This window comes from Leptosomus discolor, chromosome 1 (assembly GCF_034619465.1).
Source record: "Leptosomus discolor isolate bLepDis1 chromosome 1, bLepDis1.hap2, whole genome shotgun sequence".
Lineage (NCBI taxonomy): Eukaryota > Metazoa > Chordata > Aves > Leptosomiformes > Leptosomidae > Leptosomus > Leptosomus discolor.
The window spans coordinates 71,712,058-71,731,753 of record NC_141391.1 but is presented as its reverse complement, the minus strand read 5'-3'; the positions used below and the strand labels follow the sequence as shown (position 1 = coordinate 71,731,753).

Sequence of the window (19,696 nt, the reverse complement as noted above, 5' to 3'; positions counted from 1 at the left end):
GCCAGGGGGTGGACAGTGACAGCCTTGAAGCATACAGCTAGTGGCAAGCTGCCCCTTTTGGGCCCTGCACAATTCGGTGTCACCTACAGTGACATCTACGCGTGCTTCCCTGCGCTTGGGTCCAGCTACACGCCTGAGCCTTGCCTGCATGTCAGGATGAGGGTAACCCGTCGGTTCGGGAGGCAGTGCAGTGTCCTGGGGAGGGGGGAAGCAGCAGGATGTCACTGGTAGCAGTGTGTGCACAACTGGGCAACCAGAGCTGCCGGAACACGCCCACCTATATAACATTCAGATGCAGCATATAAGAACCTGGGTGTGCCAGCAGTACTCACGCAGAGCAGCCCTCACATGGAGGTGTGAGATAGCGGTGGTGGAAGCAGCAGGGGAGAGGAGCATAAACTGGAGGAAGGCTGATTGTGTGGCATCTTTCCATATACGATCTGCTCCCAGTATGTGTTGTAACCACCATCACAAGGAGAACTCACCAGCACGAGGAGAACAGGCAGTCTTTACAGACTCCCAACCTTCCTCTGGTCTTGGGAGCCCACTTGCAGCAGGAGAGCTGGACTGAGCAAAGCCTCACTCAGCCTTGCTCGCTACTAAGTCCTCTGATATTCCTCACCCGAGCTTGAGCCTCCCTCATGGACTTTCCTGGCCAAGGCGAGAATCATTTCCCTAGACAGTACAACGGGGCACATGTCTAACACTTCACGCTACCAAGTAGGTCAAAATCACTCCCATTTGCCACATAGGGAACGGGAGTGGAGGCAGGAAACGAGATGCCCCAAGGCTACGCGATGAATCAGTAGCAGAAACAAAATGAAAATTCAGAACTTCCTGTCTCTTTACTCATCTCCTTGAACACTGTTGATGATTAAGCTCTTAAAAAGTTAGTGCAGTTGATGACCTCTACATTTCTGGTCAGTGATTAGGGCCCCAGTGTACTAAATGCGGAAAAGAATAAAACAAAGACAATTTCAAAGAACTGCAAAAAAAAATAAAATAGAGGGCAAGGAATTTCTTTTGTGGCTAGAACATAAATGTTGGGTTCCCATTACTCCCACAGTGCCTTTTCCACTAAGGAAGGAAGTTTCTCTAGTTCTACCCCTACGGGTCCAGTGAGAGTTGAAATTGGCCTAAGCCACAGCTACCACCAAGAGGCAATGCTATGGTTACCCTTCCTCCCCTGCATGCAGTTCCCCCCCCCCCCCCCCCCACCTCCCTTCCCCGTCAACACAACTGCTCAAGCAGGCACGCAATGAAACAGGCCAGGGAACCGATCAATCGTAACATTAAAAACTCTTTTCCTTTCCTGGGCTAGCTTTGCTATGAGTCCTGACTCACTGCACAGCTGTACGAACGGTTATGCTGACACAAGGGACGAGGTGCCAGAGGACAGGAACAAAAGGCTGGAGAAAGGAAGGATCAGCCTCCCTCTTTCAGGGATGCTGAAACTGCTCAGGAAACTAGAGCTCCTCTGTTCCCTCCACTGCTGTGAGCACAGCGAGCAGGAACGGGTGCAACTGTGTCTGAGGGTGACAGAAAGCAGCACACTGGCCCTGCAGCTTTCTCCTGCTTTGTTCCTGAACAGATGGAGCTGACTCAGATTTTTTGGTGCTTGTACTTAGTTTGCCATTAGAAGACACAGTCATTTACAGCTCTGAATATGTGGGGTGACTATCCACAGGGCTGAAATTGCCTTTCCTTGTATTTCATCTGCATTATGATTTTCGACGGCCATCTCACTCTGTCTCCTTCAGGGGTGCTGGTTTCACTCTGCGAGGAAGAGTTAAAACAGACTGCTCATCTTTCCAGTGGTTTTAGGTTTGGTCTTTTAACCTTTAGACTTTCCAAACTGGCTTAGTATGCTGTGCTGGTGAAGAGCATGATGAACACGTGAACAGAGTGGTTTTGGCCGCAGCCAGAGAGACTTCTTCCTCAAGAAAGCAACTCTTTCATCCCACCACTTGTGTAGGAAGGAAAAGGAAGGTGAGACAGTGCGGTGCTGGGAACTAGCAGGAAGCTCTCCTGTGGCATTTACTGCTTTATGAAAACTATTATTTTCCCTAAAGTTAGGGGATGCACCAATTTTCAAGGATTCACAATCTTGTCGTTAGCACTTTTGCTTCTTTTGCAGTCTTTGGGTATAATACTAAAACAAACTAAAGGACAAAATATAAGCTAAAAGCAGAGAGGGGACACTATGGTGGAGCCACATCAGAGCTATAATGGTGAAAACATGTATTTGGGCTCAGACACCCAGCTCTAAAAAACTGTATTTTTTAGGGGCACAAGAAAGGTGTTACATACTGGGTTTGGAAAACGTGCAGTGCAGAGTTTGGGCTTGAAAATCTTTGCAGCACGCAGAAGTACACCGCAACAGTCTCAGGTAGAATTACTGCTACGGAAGAGATTGTGGAGTTATAATAATGTTCCACAGAAATGTCATTTTCATGCTCAACAACAGTGAAAAAAGGGAGTATCAGAAAAGGACTGGAAACCAGGGCATCATCACGGCGCTGCATGGGGAACGCATCATAAACACGATATGGAAATTCATTCCCCTGTCTTAAAAAGGAAGGCAGTAGCAGCAGAAATGGTTCAATGAAGGACAAGTATGGAATGGCTTCCACCTGTGGTACCACTAGAAAGACCAGAACTTGCTAGCGGGCAAAAAACTGAGGGGGAGCACAACAGAAGTCTACTAAAAAAAAGAATATAATGGAGAAAATTAATAGGAAGTGATTCTTGCCTGTCTCTTCCAACACAAGAACCAGCAGGGGGGTCTTGGAATCTAGCAGGTGTTGGTTCAAAGCCAATGAACAAAGGTGGTCTTCATATAACAAGCAAGTTCATCTTTGGAAATCCCTGCCAGAGGACACTGTAAGAGCCAGAAGCATGTACTAAGCAAACGGGCAATCTAATGGAAGTGAGAAATCATCAGAGACTGTGAAACGCGGTGACACCAAGCGCTGCCGAAGAACTGTGAGCTGCAGAGAGCTGGGAGGACGCCCCAGGGAAGCATTGCTAGGTAGTTGAAAGTATCCCTGTGCTCTTCCCTCAGCATCTGGCTACATCTGGAGATAGGATGCTAGGCTAGACGGCCAATGGGTCTGGCCTACCAGGGCTGCTCTTGTGCATAGAAAGGCAGAGTTAAATAAGCCACGTAATGCAAACCGGGCTGCTGATAACAAATCTTTGTGGAAATCCACTTTCCAAAACTTGTTGCACCTCTAGACCTGATCCTACTACTGCATGCGTGCACTCAGATGGACCCAGCATTGAACCCATTTGAAATCATTTGCGTTCTTATGACTATAGGTTCCCGTACAGAGAAAAACAGTTGCCCGGCTCAGGCCTGAGTTTCCTTTCTTTATAACTACACTTTAAGTGAAAATGAAGTACACCATTAAACTGTTATGGTAATTTAGCCTTACACTTTCTGCTCAACAGGTTTGCTTTGTTTTAAAAGTATGTTTCTGTGATACTTATAGCTATGTATATGTAATTTTGTGGTTAAAGTAGAAGAGACAGGAAAACCTTGGTTCCCACAGGAAACGTAACTCGACCTCTTGCAAGCAGGTAACATTTTTGCCGTATCAGTGTGATAAAGAACTTCAATGAGAGACAAATCCTGCCAAGGTTTACACCTGCGTGCAACTGCCTGATGTGACTAGCTCGAGAGAGGTTAATGGGATTTTTCCACGATTCAGATTCTGCTGGAGGATGCTTCTGGGCGGGAACGGGGCCTGAGACAGTTCCGTCTGTCACTAAATGAGGTGTTAAAATGCCATCTTATGAGAGCGTTGGATCTGGTTCTGGAGGCGAGGATTTGTCTCTGTTTCTGCAAAGGTCTCCGATGGGGCAGGAGTGTTTTTCCTGCGGGCCTGGGGTCTCTGAGGCAGGGGGGGGGGGGGAGAGAAAAGGAGAGATTTGCTGGTCATCTCATTGTGGATGAGAAGGAAAAATACCCCCACCCCACGGGCAGCAGGATAGCACCGTCCACCCTTGTTCGCCTTTTTTATTGTTAATTCCACAAGTGCCTCGCAACACCGGTCGCGACAGACTATCGCAGACCGTGCCGCCCCCCCCCCCCCCCCCCGGCCCAATACACGGGGCAGAGCCCGGCTAGGCTGCCCACAGCGCGGCTCGGCTCAGCCCGCCCCCCGGCCCCGCCGCGGACACGCGTGGGCCTCCCCCGCCGGCCGGGCCCGGGCGGTGTTCGCGGCGGGGCGGGGGCCGCCCTCGGGGGCTATTGTTGGGCGGCGGGGCGGGCAGGGCTGCTCCCGGTGCCCGTCCCCTCCCCGTCCTCCCTCTCCCTTTCTCTCCCCGCGAGTTTACCCAGCAGTGCTCTGGTGCGGGCGCGTTTCCGCCGGTTTTTCCTGTTGGAGAAGGGAAGGGGGAGCTGTTTTCTCTCTCTCTCTCCCCGCTCGCAGTATATTTTGTATCCCTTCTCTCCTCCTCCTCCTCCTCCTTCTCCTCCCTCTCCTCCTCCTCCCCGGCTATCTTTGTCTGGCTCGCAGCACCCCGCTCCAGCCCCGCGCCCCTACCCCGCCGCCGCCGGGACGCGCAGCCCTTGCCCGCCGGTGCCCGGCGCCGTTTCATGCGAGGGCAGAGCCGCGGGAAGGGCTCGGAGGCGGCGGGGGCTCCGCCGCGGCGCTGGGCGTGAGCCCCCCATGCGAGAGCGGGGCCGCGGCTGCCGCTGCCGCCGGCTCCCGGCGTGAGCGCCGCCCCGCCGCCGGCCGGGCCGGGCCGGGCCGAGCCGAGCCGTGCCATGCCCGGGAGCGGGGCGCACCGCGAGGCTGCCAGAGGCTGCCGGCCCCGGCGCCGCTCCTACCGCCGCCGTCGCGACATGGTGTGAGCCCGCTGCCGCCGGGGACGCGCGGGTACCCACCGACCCACCCACCCACGGACCGACCGACCGGCCGGCCGGCCAGGGCACCGCCGCCCGCCTCCGGGGGATCCAGCCCCGCAGTGCACCGCGGGGAGACAGACGGACCGCAGCACCCCCTCTCCTTCCTCCCTCCTTCCTTTCCTTCACCTCCCTCTTCCCCCTCCTCCTCCTCCCACCATCCATCTATCTATCCATCATCCCCCCCCCGCCAACCCCTCCCAATGCTGAAGAGTTTCAACCCGGCGGGGCTGGAGTGAAGAAGGGAAGGGCGGAAGGGAGGAGAGGAGCTCCGCGCAATTCACAGCTGCTTCGGGGAGCGGGGGGTGGGTGGGGGGGGCAGCCTCGCTGTTATTTAACAGAGAAGAAAAAATAAAAAGGAAGGAAGAAAAAAAAAAAAAGGAAGAGACGGGAAAATGGCGAACGATTCTCCTGCAAAAAGTCTGGTGGATATCGACCTTTCCTCCCTGCGGGTGAGTGCTGGGGCGGCGGGGTGGGGGCCCCCCCCACTCCCGGGGCCGGCGAGGCGGAGGCCGGCGCGCCCCTTGCCGGGGCTGCCGGGGCCGACGGGGGTGGGAGCGGCCGGGCTGGGCCGGAGCGCGGGGCGCGGGGTGCGGGGGACCGGCGGCCGCGTGGGGGGGAGCCCCGCGGGGGCGGGCGGGGGGAGCGCGGCCCTGGGCTGCTTTTCCTTTGTTTGCATGTATTGGCATGTGCGTGGAAAAACAGGGCGCAACAGCTGCACGCCGCCAGCAGCCGGGCTCGCTCCCTGGGCTCTGCCAGCAGCCATCGCCTCACAAAAATGTGACCCCCTCTTCTCTTCTCCACCCTACCCCCCCCCCGGCCCCCTCTGCCCCTTCCCCCCCCCCCCATCCTTTAGGACCCCGCTGGGATTTTTGAGCTGGTGGAAGTGGTTGGCAATGGCACGTACGGGCAAGTCTACAAGGTTTGTGGCAGAATTTCTTCTCCTTTTATTACTGTCATTTTTCTAGAGGGTACCCGGTGTCTCTGCCGGGCTGAGCGCAGGGCTGAAGGCGAGGCACTCGCTCTGGCAAGCGGAACAGTTAGGGATGGTAAAAATGTTGTCCTTGTCATTGTTGCTGCCCGTGATAAGTTTGTCAGCCTCTTGGATTCTGCTTTTCCAAAGGGCCACAAATTACAATCCCTGGTATCCATACTGAAGTGATGAAATAGGCCTTTATTGTCCTTGTTCCCCCTTACCCGCCCCACCTCCCCCACCCCGAGAAATGACCAAACCGAGTGGACACTGTCAGAGTGTGTCCGGGCTGTACAAATAGATCCATGGGCTTATTCAGAATTGCTGCTGGAAGTCCTCATGGAAGTTGCCGCTGCTGCTGCGGTGACTTCAGACAAAGGCATTGGCCTTCATTAAAATTGTCACCCGGTTTCCTTGTTGGAAAATCTTCAAAGTGCTGAAGCTATCGAGTCGGGGGTGAGTGGTGCTGCGTCCCATCCCTCTGTGCTGTGCAGTGATACGGGGAACAGAGTGACAATAATAAGCGATCGAAGCGGAGAAGCTTATTTTGTGGAAATCATAATTCCCAGCGTAACCTGTTTGACAAGTGTATGACGTTAAAAAATAGAAATCGGAGAGTGCCCATGAGGGTGTGAAACTAGCCTTTTTTTTTCCCCTCCAGTGTGCAGGCAGTGGAACAAACAAATCTCGAGATTGCATGACTTTGCAGTGAGTGCTAGCTACCAGGATGACTAATTATTCACACAGTCTTAATACTTGGCTAAAGACAGAAGGCTCTAGCCTTATATTGTGTAGAAATGGAAGGCACATTTGCAGAGGGAAGGAGGGATAACTGAAAGTAACCAAGTATGCCTAGCTGCTTGGGGTTTTTGTTGGGGTTTTTGTTTCTTATAAACAAGGCAGTGTAATTGGTGAGTTTCCCTGATGGCCAGATACTGCTGCTTGCAGCTCCAGTAACTAAATAAAGCACTTTGGTGCCTCTTCTGCACATGAAACACATGTCAGTTTGTTTTGAGGGCGTGAACCTCAGCCTTCCTGATGGAGAAGTAGTCCGTCTGCGCAGCGTGCGAATTGCATTTTCAGACTAGAAGTGGAATAACCAGGCTGCTGCTGTTGGCAGAAACCTGGAAAAAAGAATGTGGCTCAAAAGGCCAGAGGAGAGGGGGAAGATGAGTGAGAAGCTGTACTTTGATACTGCCATGACCATTTAATTTTTTTCAGACCTTTTTTCCTGACAAATTAAATGACACCGTTTAATTATTTTTTTTTTTTCTGTAATCCTTCTGCTCCCAGAGCTTGCATCACCTGAACCCTTCTTAGGAAAAAAAAAAAACAATCAAAAAGTAGGGCGTGAATGTGTGACTTGAAACTCTCCTGTTAATTATTGCAATTTGGTTCATTGTTTCTCAGCTTACTTGTTAATGCTTTGACTTAATGAGTGAAATCCTCGGGAGGTTTAACAGCCTTGACAATAGAAATTTTAAATTTCGTTTTCCTTAAGTATGCTAGAACTCTGCCGGAGTTAGAAATGAACCTCAGCACATGTGTTTATTGACTTAGAAGAGTGAATGAACACCTGAGGTCTAAGGGCATCGGTGTCGTTCTGATAACAGGGGCAGCAGCACGCGGTTTTTGTCAGGGCACTAGTTTTGGTGCGTGTCTGATCAGGTTTCCCTTCCTCCCTGGTTAGACAATGGTGGTGATGTTTCCTCTTCCCTGGTAACTGAGGGTATGGTGATTTGGGTGCCAGGAATAAAAGCAATAGGTAAATACTGCTTTGCTATTGAGCCTGTTGGACAGTAGCGGATTGACAGTTGTGTAAGTTTGGATTGGCACTGCTGCTTGTTAGGCATTTGTCTGCGTATGTGTACGTAGTCTTAAAATGTGGACACCTAACAGGGCTGTTTGTAAACAAAAATACACCAAAACAAAAAACTTCCCCGCTGTGATTAAACCTTGGCTTGCTTCTTACAAGAATGCAGTTCTGTAATTTAAAAAAAAAAAAAAAATCAGTGCGATAGTATTTAACTTTTCTCAGCCACTTTTTTCGTTAGGAAAAATGCACTAGGGATGCCCAAAGGTGAAGAAACTGTGTGTGTGTATTTTGCGGGCTTTCAGAGGAAGTGTATAACTGAGGGAAAAACGTGGTTACGCTGTGTTTGCTTCTTGCCTTCCGCTTTCCTCCTACCCAGCAACCTCGCCTTGATGTCCCTCTCTTCCCAGCTGGTTTTATTTCCTTTTTGACTGGTCTGTCCTCCCGAGGGACAGGCAGGGGAAGGCGGGGGTAGGCTGGTTTTGAGGAGCCGTGCCCCGACACCTCTGGGGCAGCGCTAGTTTGATGTACTTCCACATTTGTGTATCGGCATCGGCGATGATGTCACCCGGGCGCGGGGAGCGGGATTGGCTGGCTACCTGCCACTGCGGGGAGGACGGAGGGAGCGGGAGAGGGCATGACGTTATCTCTTTGTCTAGCTCATACACCCCGGCGATGATACCGAAGGTCGCTTGCCTTGCTGGGGAGTCCGCTTTCCAGCAGCGGTGGGACGGAGGCTGCGCCGACCTGTTGAAAAGCAGAAAATAGCCCTGGTTTTCTCGTCTTTGCCTTAGCTGAGCTTGCTGGAAATAGCTCCGACCTATCTAGCGATAATTCTATAGCTAGTTCTACCTTAGCTGTTTATTTAGCTCTGTATAGGTGTATGGATGTATATACCTATATAAGCCCTTGGTTGTTTGGCACCTAAATGCAAGTGGAGCTACTCCCTGTCATGGAGTGGTGTGGATCCTCTTGGGATTTTATGCCACTAAATAGTGTGGCTTATGTGGAGAGTAGTGTGGGCCTGGGGTGTTGGCGGTGAGGGATTAAAAATGCGAAGTTTTCAGCTGCTTTGCTTAAAGTCTTTGGAGCTTACATGATTTTCATCTTCATCTCCGCACTCGCATCCCCCCTGTGTGAAGGAGCTGAGTGTTTCAAGAGGAGCTTGTTGCACAGCGGTGTATCGGGGGGGTGGGGGTGGGGAATTAAGCCTGAGGTTCCCCAGCCCTGGGTACCCTAAATAAATGGGGTGGTTTTGGGAAGTCTTTGCCCAGTGCAGGGGAAAGGGCAGTGGTGGGGGTGGCTCATTCATCCCGGGGCAAAGCAGAGCTCCTCTGCTGCTCGTCTGAAATCCTGGGGAATGAAAGGCCGGCCTGGAAGTTGCTTGCCCTTTCGTAGTTAGTTCAAAATCCCAGGATGATGGCATGGAAGGAAAAAGGACGCTTGTGAGTTAGAAAGCAAAGGGTTAAGCATTGCAAAGTACAGTGAGCAGAGTTTCCTCGGAGCTGAAGCAGAAAAGACAGGGCGCAGAACCCTCTCAGTCTGTAGTTCAGTGCTTTTAAGGAGCCCCACGCCTCTGCTGGAGTTTGGAGAGACACGTTGCCCTTCAACAGGTCGGTATCAGCTGATGGGAGCCGAGAGGCGTGTGCGGGCTTGTCCTGCCCGCAGCAGGCAGAGCTGGCAGGGGAGCACCCCTGCCTGGGGCTCTGCGCCCCTAAGCCGTCTTCAGCATCTTTAACCAGTGAGGTGCGAGCAAGGGATGGTATAAATGGCACAGAATTCAGCAGGAAAATGGTGTTAGCTTGTAACTGTTCTTTTTTGTGCACGCTGCTGTCTTGTGGGAAGGCTGTGCCTCCGGTCTCCTTTCCTCCTGAGCTCAGTCCCGCTTTATCAGAGCACTTTGGTGGAATGGGAGCTGGTAGCCAGCTTCCCAAATGATTAGCTGCCTTCAGGACTTTTTTTGATCTTTTGCAAATAGTGGAGAAGCATTTTTATCATTGCTGCAGTTAGATTTCAGTTTTTCACATCCAGTAGTAAGCTTGATTTGAAGTTTGGCTTGCACAGAATGAAATCAGTCACGAAATTTGCCTCGAGATAAGATTTGAACTGGGTGTTTGCCTTTTTTTTTTTTTTTTTTTTTTTAAATGCAAAAATGACCTGTAGACTAAAGGCATTGGCTAATATTTTGCAAATTTTAAAATCTCCACCATCTGGTCGTTCATAGAGGCATAAGGCTTATTAATTTTGCTCTTGAGGCTGAATTGTGTTAACTTGCTTGGTCACTTTCTCTTTTTTTTTTTTTTTTTTTTTTTTTTTTTTGGCGGTGTGTGTACATGTTTTTAAAGGCGGCTAATGCTTTAAAATAGCTGTTGTGAGTGTGCTGTTCCGTCTCGCAGATAGACATCGTAGTTCTGTTGTAGCAGCAATGGCTGGGGGGGAGGATGTTTTTGTGCAAGTTCTGAGGCATAACAGGAACACACCAGAAAGATGAGAATTAGGGATGATACTCCTAATTGCCCTCAACGCAGGCTGGTGTGGCTTTCTAAGAGCCTTGTAATAGTTAATTCATAGTGAAGGCTTCTTTTGTTGATTTATGTTACAGTCTTCCAAAACGGCATGTAAATGATGTGTATTGTCTAACTGCTGGCTCATAAAAGGAAATGATGTAAGATGTGATCGTTTAAATGCTGATTTGAAAATAAATTAAAACTTGGATAAATGTTTTCCCACGCTAAGGATACTCTATTTTTGTCTTAATGGACTTTCTGTCTTACAAGGTGACTGTGTTGGGGGGTAGGCAGAGAGGACAGTGCTTGGTATTCTCTACTAACTCAGTTGAATTCCGCCCCCCCCCCCCCCTCCTTTCTTTCTCTCACTGCTAAAGAGACATCATTGTGGATTCAAATGATTTTGTTAAACATGAATACAATTCCAGTCTTAGCACTATAAAGACAAACTGTGCTGAGGATCAGTGAGGTCACTGGCTTTCAGGAACTGGTCCAGACCAGCTCTCTTAAGTATGAACTGCCCTTCTTCCCTTCCTCCTCTGATTTTGCGTGGATTGTGTGGCAAAGGGAGAGCTTGTTGTTGGAAAAATCAGGAAGGCTCAGGCAGTGGCTGGAATACTGGCATTTCTCTGGGTCCTGCGGCTAGATGTTTGCCTCCTTGTCCTCCCCCAAACTGGCTGTACTTTCGACCTGTTCTCTATCACCCAAATCCTTCTTAATTAAATATACAAAAGCTAGGCAGGTGGCCAGTGGGGATTACTGATATTTATTTTTATTAAAAAAAAAAAAAAAAAAAAAAGGAGAAAAGAAAGCAACCTGCCAGTTGTGGGTAACCACATGTCCCTCTTGTTCTTCCTCCCCCGTTCCATATGTCTGTTTGTCAAAACGTCTTTTTTTTTTTTTTTTTTTGTGTATCTTTTCTTGAATTGCAGGCTCCTGGGGCAGCAACTCCTTATTCCTGGAGTAATTAGAAGAGCACCTGGCACTCTGGGACCTGGGTGTGTGCAGGGCTTTGAGGTGATAGAGGTCACAAAATTCAGCCCACAGTCCTATGCTGACCCCAAGGAAATGTTTTCAGTTTTCTGTAGGAAGATTTTTCAACTGATGTGGATGAAATTTCAGTTGAAACCATCTCGTACTCTCGATTTTTGTGTGCATGTGGTCTCTTCCCATTGGCAATGAGAGGGGTTGTTTCCGCAGGCTTGCAAAGGTGGGTGGCTTTCCCCATTGAAGGGCTCTGCATTTCCCCTCGCTCTGGGCATGGGGAAGGTGAGCTTTATTCATAAGGCCTGGGATAGGAATTTGTATTAGTTTAGGGATATTAAAGAAGGAAGGGGAGAAAAACAGGAATGTACACCTTCCATTTCCTTGCTTTATTTTTTCTCTTTCCTGGTAATGAAAATTTTGGTGACATGTTATCAACCTCCAGGCACCAGACTCCTCGGCGGTAGTGTGCAGAAATGCTTTTTTTGGCCTCTCTGATGGTGGTAGGTTCGTGCCTCCCACTGTAGGGGTTGATGTCCCAAAGGGAATCCAGCATTACAAGAGGTGGTCACCCTTTGCATTTCCCTGCCTTCAGCGTATACATTTTCAGTATAAGGTTTTGGACTGGAATGCTAGCTGACTTTTCTCATGTGGTCTAGCGTGCGTTTGTGTATACACATTATGTTCTAGTCGTTTTCTTTTCAAGTCGTACTTTCTGTTGCAAGAGTGATTTCAGCCGGGTAGGTTGTGTACCTACATTCTCGAGGTCTGTTTTCCTTGGAGGAAAGTGGTATTTTTGTTTTTCCCGTTTTACATTTCTGACTGTACACTCTGGCTCCACCAGAGGTATTTCTCCCTGCCTTTGGATGACGTTGATACTTAAGCTCAATAGCATTGACTTGCACAATGTGAGCTTGACTGTAGTCAAAAGTTACAGTAAGATCTTTATCTGCGGCATTATTTTAGGTCCTGGTCCAACTCCCACTGGAGCTGGTGGAAAGAATTCAACTTGCTTGAACGAGAGGTGGATTTGGGAGGGGATCTCACAGCTTTGCACAAGAGTTTTCTTATCAAATACTTTACGTTTGTAGCATTATGGGTCCCTGATTGTTTCTCAGGTCGGCACAGGCTCAAGAAAAGATACTGTTGGCTCTAGAATCAGGCGACTGTGGGAGGGGAGAGGAAAAATCCCACAACTGTGCATACTTCTTGGGAACCCTGAGGTAGCTTTGAATGTAGAGGACTTGGAGATTTTGACATTGCATCTCAGTATTACTTCCAAAGTGTATTTTTTGCCTTGAGTGTGGTGTGAAACACTTGCGCAGAGGCACAAAATATGACACTGATTATGAAGTGCAGAGTGCTGCCAAATGGTCAGTGTGCTGTTGTGAAGTTCATGATGCCTCCACTCAACCCTCGTTCCTGGTCCCCTGTCTTGTCCCAAGCAAGATTTGACATATCTCCTCCTGAGTGGCCACGGGGCTCAGCAGTTCTAAGTTCTGTGGTATCTATGTCAGCGTTAGAAAAAGGACAGAGCAGGTTTCTGAAAAAGAAGCCAGTACAGACTGGAGACACTAGTCCTGCAGGCAGAGCAGTCCTTTGCTCTGCTGGGCTTTGCCGTCCTGCAATAGAGCGAAATCTGATGTTCTGAATATGATGAAGGACTACGATTTGATCTCAGTGGTGTTGGGTTTTAATTTGCTGCTGATTGGGAAACCTGTGAGAAGCACCACTGAAGAAGGATGAAATCCCGAAGACTAGGGAATGGAGGTGCTCACCCTTGCAGAGGTCTTGCATTTCTGAGGCACATAGGGAACAGATGGACGTATGGTTGGAGTGGACTTCTCTCCACTTTATTTAGAAATCGGTGCTACTAGCTCCTATCTTAAGTGCCCTGTGCAACTCGCTGTCAGGGTGTTGACTTCTGCCTGGGGTTTTCCCATGCTTTCCTCCTGCTTGATCTTGCATCATACTGACAAGTGAAGGACCAAGTCCATGGGAAGATGTGGAGTTAGGAAGAGATAGTGGGACAGCTCAGAGGGAAGCAGTCTACTGAAGGTGAATTGACAGAGGGAATCAGAGGGTGAAGAAGCAGCTAGTTTAAATGTTGGGAATGAATTAGTGAATTATTCATAATTGAGAGAAACAAAAAGTGGTGTGGAGTCAGGGAAGTGCTTAATGTAACAAAAAGTAAGGGACAGCTTAATTGTTAATAGAAATACAAAAGCGTATATAATTTTTATTAAAAACCCCAAGTATTATAAAAGAGATCAGCTTTTACCCATGGCAGTTCACTAGCTTTCACTAGCCAGCCAAGCTTTGGGCTTATGCACACCAGGGGAAGGGTTATTGACACAGGTTTTTGTGCTGTTTTCATCATGGTGTGGGCTGACGGGACTGCCCTCAGCCCACCTAGCAGTGTTGTGACCATGTGCCAGAATAAATGATGTCTTTTGGGGGAGATTGTTTAATACTCCTGGCAAAATGCTTCTTTCCCACTGAAGCTGCGCCTCCCTGGGTTGCTCTGCCACTGTAGCTGTCATTATCACTATACAAACAGGACACTGCAAGTGCCAACAGGTCCTGATCAGCCTGTCTAGTAATAAAACAGCTAATGTGGTAAAACGCCTAACGTGGATGCAGTTATACTGGTATTGTAGTGCTTATCTGGTATGTCTCTGTCACCTCCCTTTGGAGCTGTCCCATGGTGCGTTGATAAGAGCTGCTCTCGGTGCAGGGATTGCAGTGACTCATGGGTTTGTACCTGTGGTTGAAGGAGCCACATGGGCTGTAGGCACACGCTTCCTGGAGCATGGTAGCACTGCCCCTGGAGAAGGTCTGCTGTGGGCTGGGATCAGCGACGTGGCTGCTGGGGCTGTTGGTGGTGCATCATGGCCGCTCCTCTGCTTCCTCCCCTGCCCCTCTGTGCCTCGAGCACCCTAATAACTCCCAGGCTCTGGGGCTGCTGGTGAGGTCCACTTGCTTAATGCTCTTCTCACAACTCTGGCTGGGGAAGTCCTAAAAGATCCCTTTGGGCACCTTGGGTTTGCAGCTTTGGAGGCACGGGTGCTGTCCTGCTGCTTATCTCCCTCCAAAGGCTTTTCTTCTTCTAGTGCCACTCTCCACGTGGAAATGCTGGTCCTCACGACCGTCCATAACACCTATCTGCCTGGTCTTTGGCTCATCACTCTGTGTTGTATTATCCCCAAAAGTGGCTTTTCGGTATGCCTATGGAGTTCCCCTTAGCTTCATTGGATGTTTTAGGGCTCTGAAAATAAAGCTGGGTTTAAGTTTGAATGTTTGGGTTGCCATCTTTTTATCCTGTACCCAGTCCATGGCATGGACTTGTTGGCTCTGGTTCATGCACCTGGCAGCTTCACCAGAGGACAGAGGTGAAACGGGGGGACATTACTTAGGTAGGTAAAAGAATGGCAGCACCTTGAAATACTCATTTCCACCAAATCTAGGTTTTAATAACTTCCTGGGGACTACCAAGGCAGTAGTTTACTCCTGCTGGTTTACCTCAAAGCTGATGCACTTTGTTTGGGATTTTTGCATTTGGGACTGTTAAAAATTACTTGAAGTCTTAAAAATACAACAGTCAATTTTAGTTAAGCTCTGGTAGTTTCAATTGCTTCTTCCCAGGATTTTGTGAGAGTAGCTGTAGGGGATAACAGTGGGCAAGAGTTCATGATTCTAATTTAAACAGTAAGTTCAAAACAAAATAAACTTGTCTCAAAACGTACCCCCTGCACTTCGAGCTATCTGATAGTATTTGCTTGTTTTGTTTTCAAACCCAGGAAAGAAAAGCTTAAGGTCTCTGGGCCTTAATGTGTTGTCGTAAAGTACAATATGCTGTACTTGGGTTTATGTATTGAAGTCTAGCACCCCCCAACATTACTGCGGTTCATTATTTTTCTTCATTTTTGTGCTTCACAAGGAAAATTCAGTAGAATACCTAAAAGGAAGCACAACAGTACCCATCTTACAAGGCTGTTGTCAAGAGGGAATACTTGTATCTGAGTTACAAAACCCTTGCAGGTAGGGGTACATAAAGAAAATCAAAATGCTGATGGACCCTTAGCTGTAGTCCACTAGCATGTGCTACTGCAATAATCAAAATAGTTCTTGTGGGAACTGTTGCAGCAGTGTTTGCGTATAATGATGAGGCGTTTGCTGACTGGAAGCCCTAATTGAGTTTCTTTCATGCTTCTCCAAAAAACTGATAGCGCTGTGTATCTCCAGTTATTTTATGGTAGCCTGATAGGTGAAAAATGCATTTTGTAGTGAGAGCTGCAGATACGCACGTCTGATCAGTAATTTACAGCTTGTTTCTGTGCAGTGGGCTTGGATGATACTTTTGAAGGGTGCCTAAGTAGGTGAGCTGCCTACTGTCCTTTTGCTGTCTAAATCTGAGCTGTGTGGTGTAGGACTCACAGTGGAGAGAAACAGGACAGGGGAATGGCCTCTGGAGACAACTACTCTGGGATGAGATAAATTGCTTTTTACCTGAGTCTTTGTCTGTTAATTATAATGTGAATTTAGGACGAATGTCTCAGTTTTATGTCTTTTAGATGTCTTAAGGTCGGGCTTTAGATGTCTGAGGTCGGATAGGTTGACCCCAGTCTGTACCATGCATGTAGTAGCTCCTACAGTCCCATCGTCTTTGTGGGATATATAGTAGGAGGGAAGATGCCTTTGTAAGTGGATGTGTGAAAGTGAATGACGTGTAAAACCCCTCTTGCCCATCACTGGAAGGGAAGCATCCCTTTTCCCAAAAGACTCATAAATAAGTGACTGGTTTTTGCGTGCATTTACCAAGAGGTGAATGTGCTTGCCCTCAGTTAGTATCTCTGCATTCTTATATGAAGGCTGGGAGCTTAAATATAGACAAGATTATTGCTGCAGAACTTCTGAGTGATCTGGTTGAGAAGAACTATCAGTGTGAAAAGCAGTCAATGCCTCATGTCTCCTCTCTGTGCCCTCAGCAGTAAGTGCTGGGGTCTTTCCTGTTCAGATAAATTATACTTCTACAGAGAATGCATTTATTCTAGGTTGCTGTTTTTCAGGAGAGAATTATAGAAATACTTTAACTCTTTTGATGATGTTGATAAGGGTTGTAATTAAGTGCCTGCCATTCAAGCCTTTTTTTCGAAGGTGTGCTTCTCTGCAAGACAGCCTTTCCCATCGAACCTGTTTGGGTTTTTGTTATTTTTTTTTCCCCCCAGCCATGTCATTGTATCACTTCTCTGTAGCTGTAAGCTCAGCTAGTAGAATTCAATCTGGTTGGGAATATTATTTTTAAATATCAATCTGTTGTAAATCTGAGTATCTTTAATTAACACTTGGGTTTTTTAGAGGCAATATACTGCATGTTCCTTCAGCAGCTACAGCAGACATTCCTGAAGTACTTGAAGTTTCATATTCTGCACCATTTGTTAAACCAAACTATCAATTGCATGGCAATCTCCCTTATGAACACAGAAGAAAGTGCAGCTCTTGTGTGCTGCTTCTCTGATACTCAAGTTATGCACTGTGCTTTTCTTCGAGTTGAGGATGTGGGAGGGAAGCACAGCGAGGAATTGATATACTTCATCCCAGCCACCCAGGAAATACGTGGCAGAGGCACAGTCCAAATCTCTGGATGCAAAGTTCTGTGCTTTAATGAAAAGAAATGTCCTTTGCCTTAGCGATAGCTGGGGTCAGCTCTCACGCTTACCCAAGCCAAAGAGAGGGAAGACTTTGTGTGTTGACCTCAGGTCTCTTAAGAGACGCCCAGAGGAAGGGGCTAAATGTTCTTGGGCGACTGGGCAGGTGGGTCTCGTAGAGTGAGCCGCATGGTACCCCTGCTTGTTCTACTTGCATTTGTGGTGGAATTGTTATGTGCTGTCTTGCTGTTGGTGAGGTTTCTGTTTAAATGAGTTTTGCAGAAAGGCCTGAACTGAATTGCTCACATTTAACTGTATTGTTCTCTGTAACAGAGGCGAAGCGAGTATTAGGATATTTTACCATGACTAAACAGGAGCGTTAATACCTTTAAAATTGGTATATTGACGTTTATGAGCAGATACGACATTACACTGATAGCTTCAGGGGCCTTCTGCTGCGTATGAGAGCTTTTGGTTGATTTAGAAAGCAAATAAATAAAATTTTAAAGCCACCCTAACACAATAAAGCATGTTAAACTGAAAATGCAAGGTGATGCTCTATCCTTAGCTTATCCTGCAATCCACTGTTATTTCAGCAGATTAAGTTAATGATGTACTGTTGCAAGAGAACAAAAGGCGCAGCGTTGAGAACTGTGGGGAAGTCTTGGATGTAAAGGTCCTTCCCGATCTCGTGGCAGGTGTTTTGTACACCGGTGCCCGTACCTCACACTGAGTGCGCTCATCCTGGGGTGTATTCAGAGGAGTCCTTGTGCCGCAGGGCTTGGGGCTTTGGGAGAGCTGGCGCACCCCCAGGCTCCCTTAAATTGTCGCCTTTGACTGTGTTTCTGGTGCGGTCTTGTGGGGGAAGAAAGAATGTCAATCTGTTAATAGTGACAGCGCAGGCTTTCTGGCTTTCTCCTCTTCATCTGTTGAAAATCACTGGAATGCTTTGAATAACAAATTACAAAAAAATCTTTTTTTTTTTTTTTTTTTTTTAAATCTGAGTGTTGGGAAAGGTGGGCTTTGCTCCTTCCTTTCCGCCACGTGAAACGCAATGAAATTCTCTGATCTGACTTGTCCTTGGGGGCTATGGAGAAAGCTTTATGCAGCTCCCCCTACACATTTTAGGTTCTCACCAAGAGTTAAATTCTGGAGCGATGACAAGTGAATGTAGAGAAAATGTTTCAAGTCATGTGAAAGAAATGTTACTTGCTAAATAACTTGAGTGTTAAAAGAAGGGATGGGAAAAGCTTTTCTTAGCCTTTATGGAAGTCTTACATGGCAAGGAATGAAAATCTTTAATATTGACCTAATTTTATTTGTATTTAAGATCAAAGAGCTCTTGTGAATGAGTTCCTTGTCTTATATGTCACTGGCTTTATGGTTTTCTGAATGGCTTGAGGCAGTAAATCAGCCCTGAGTAATGCTACCTTTCCTTAGGTTTCCTCTGAGGTAATGGAAGAGTGCTCTGGTTTCCTCTTCGGGAATAAAAATATATTAGTTATTCTTTCTGGCTAAATTGCTGAATTTGGAGGTGCTTCCTCATGGACTGAGTGTTGTGGCAGCGTTTGCATTGGGTTTTGGAAAAGGAAGAGAGAAATGGGCAATGAAACGGTTGTTGTTGACACCGCCACTTCGGTTGCAGACCAAGTCCTTGCTGTGATTGGAGTTTGACTTTGGAGCATCCTCTTCTGCTGCTGCTCTGCACCTATTAGCTTTTTGATAGCAAACTGTGTAGTTGGCGTGTGCTGCTGTTGTAAGGAACTGTGTTTTGCGTACATACGGTGTGGTTGCATTGGGCTGTATGGGAAAGGGGAAGGTTTTATTTTTTGCTCCCCACCAGTAAGATTTCCTGTTGCAGAAAGGAGAAGGGAAGGTTAAGCAGACAGCTGAAACACCTTGGATGGTATCTGGTTACTTTATTCCGGCAGGGAGAGAGATCCTGCTTGCTTACACGATACAGAGCTGTGCTGAAAGCAGCAGGTCTTGGAGATACCTTGGCTTACTGGAGAATCTACTGACCCAGTAGCACTGTAATGTGGGTTTTAACCTTTCTGTGTAACTCAGATAGGAGAATATGGGAAAAGAGAATATGAAGAGCATTTCAAATCTGTAAGGATGGCATCAGCCTAGTTTGTAGATCATGGGGAGTTTGGAAACAAGACAGTAGCCACGGGTATTAAAGTGTCACGTAACTGTTAATATCTCTTCACCCTGCAGGATCAATATGCTTAGGAGAAGAGGAGATTAAATTGTTTTTTAGGGTGGCATTGTCTCTGAACTGTTGACTGATGTGAAATGGCACATGTATGTGAAAACCCACTGAAGAGGTTGTGGGTGGTACAGTACCTCTGAGGTGGTAGTTTGGTCTGCTGAGCTTTGAGTGCTCGTGGGTCTGTATTAGTGATGATGGACGGTGCTGACTTGGCAGAGCCTCTTCTCACCTCCTTTGCTCAGAGCTGGTGCTCGTGCTCGTGAGAGGTGCCCAATAAACGGGGAATCTCATAAAGCCACTTGTGTTGCTGAACTTTGCCAAAACTTGGCTTTTTGTCAAGGTTAGCTGAAAAGTTGGGAGTGCGTTTTCCTTCCAAGAACTCTTGGTTTAAAGCTCCATTAATTCTATGTCAGTTACCATATGTGTTATGATAATAACCAAGAGTGGAAAGGACTAGATTTATTTCCGTAAACATTTCACCTAGTAAAAATTTAATAGCTTGTCCGCCTTCAAAAGCCATTCCTTTTTTTCCTGTGCAGATTGTGCACCGTGCACCCATCAGCAGTACAGAGCGTTTCCCAGGGAGCTGTGCTTATAACCCGACCTTGAGATGCTGCTCTTCCCGAGAGACTGGCGGGGCTGTT

General features: G+C 47.8%; 1 protein-coding gene across 24 annotated transcripts in view; it reads left to right on the top strand.

Annotated features, from left to right (window-relative positions):
* Nucleotides 1-5,307: 5,307 nt before the first annotated feature.
* The window catches only part of MAP4K4 (mitogen-activated protein kinase kinase kinase kinase 4), a 168,967-nt gene continuing 154,578 nt past the window's right edge, over nt 5,308-19,696 (top strand). For all 24 annotated transcript variants that reach the window (XM_086482156.1, XM_086482173.1, XM_086482174.1 and 21 more), the window contains exons 1-2: nt 5,308-5,364; nt 5,769-5,834. In XM_086482156.1, coding sequence (XP_086338282.1) covers nt 5,308-5,364; nt 5,769-5,834 — 123 coding nt within the window. The remainder of the gene's footprint in view (nt 5,365-5,768; nt 5,835-19,696) is intronic.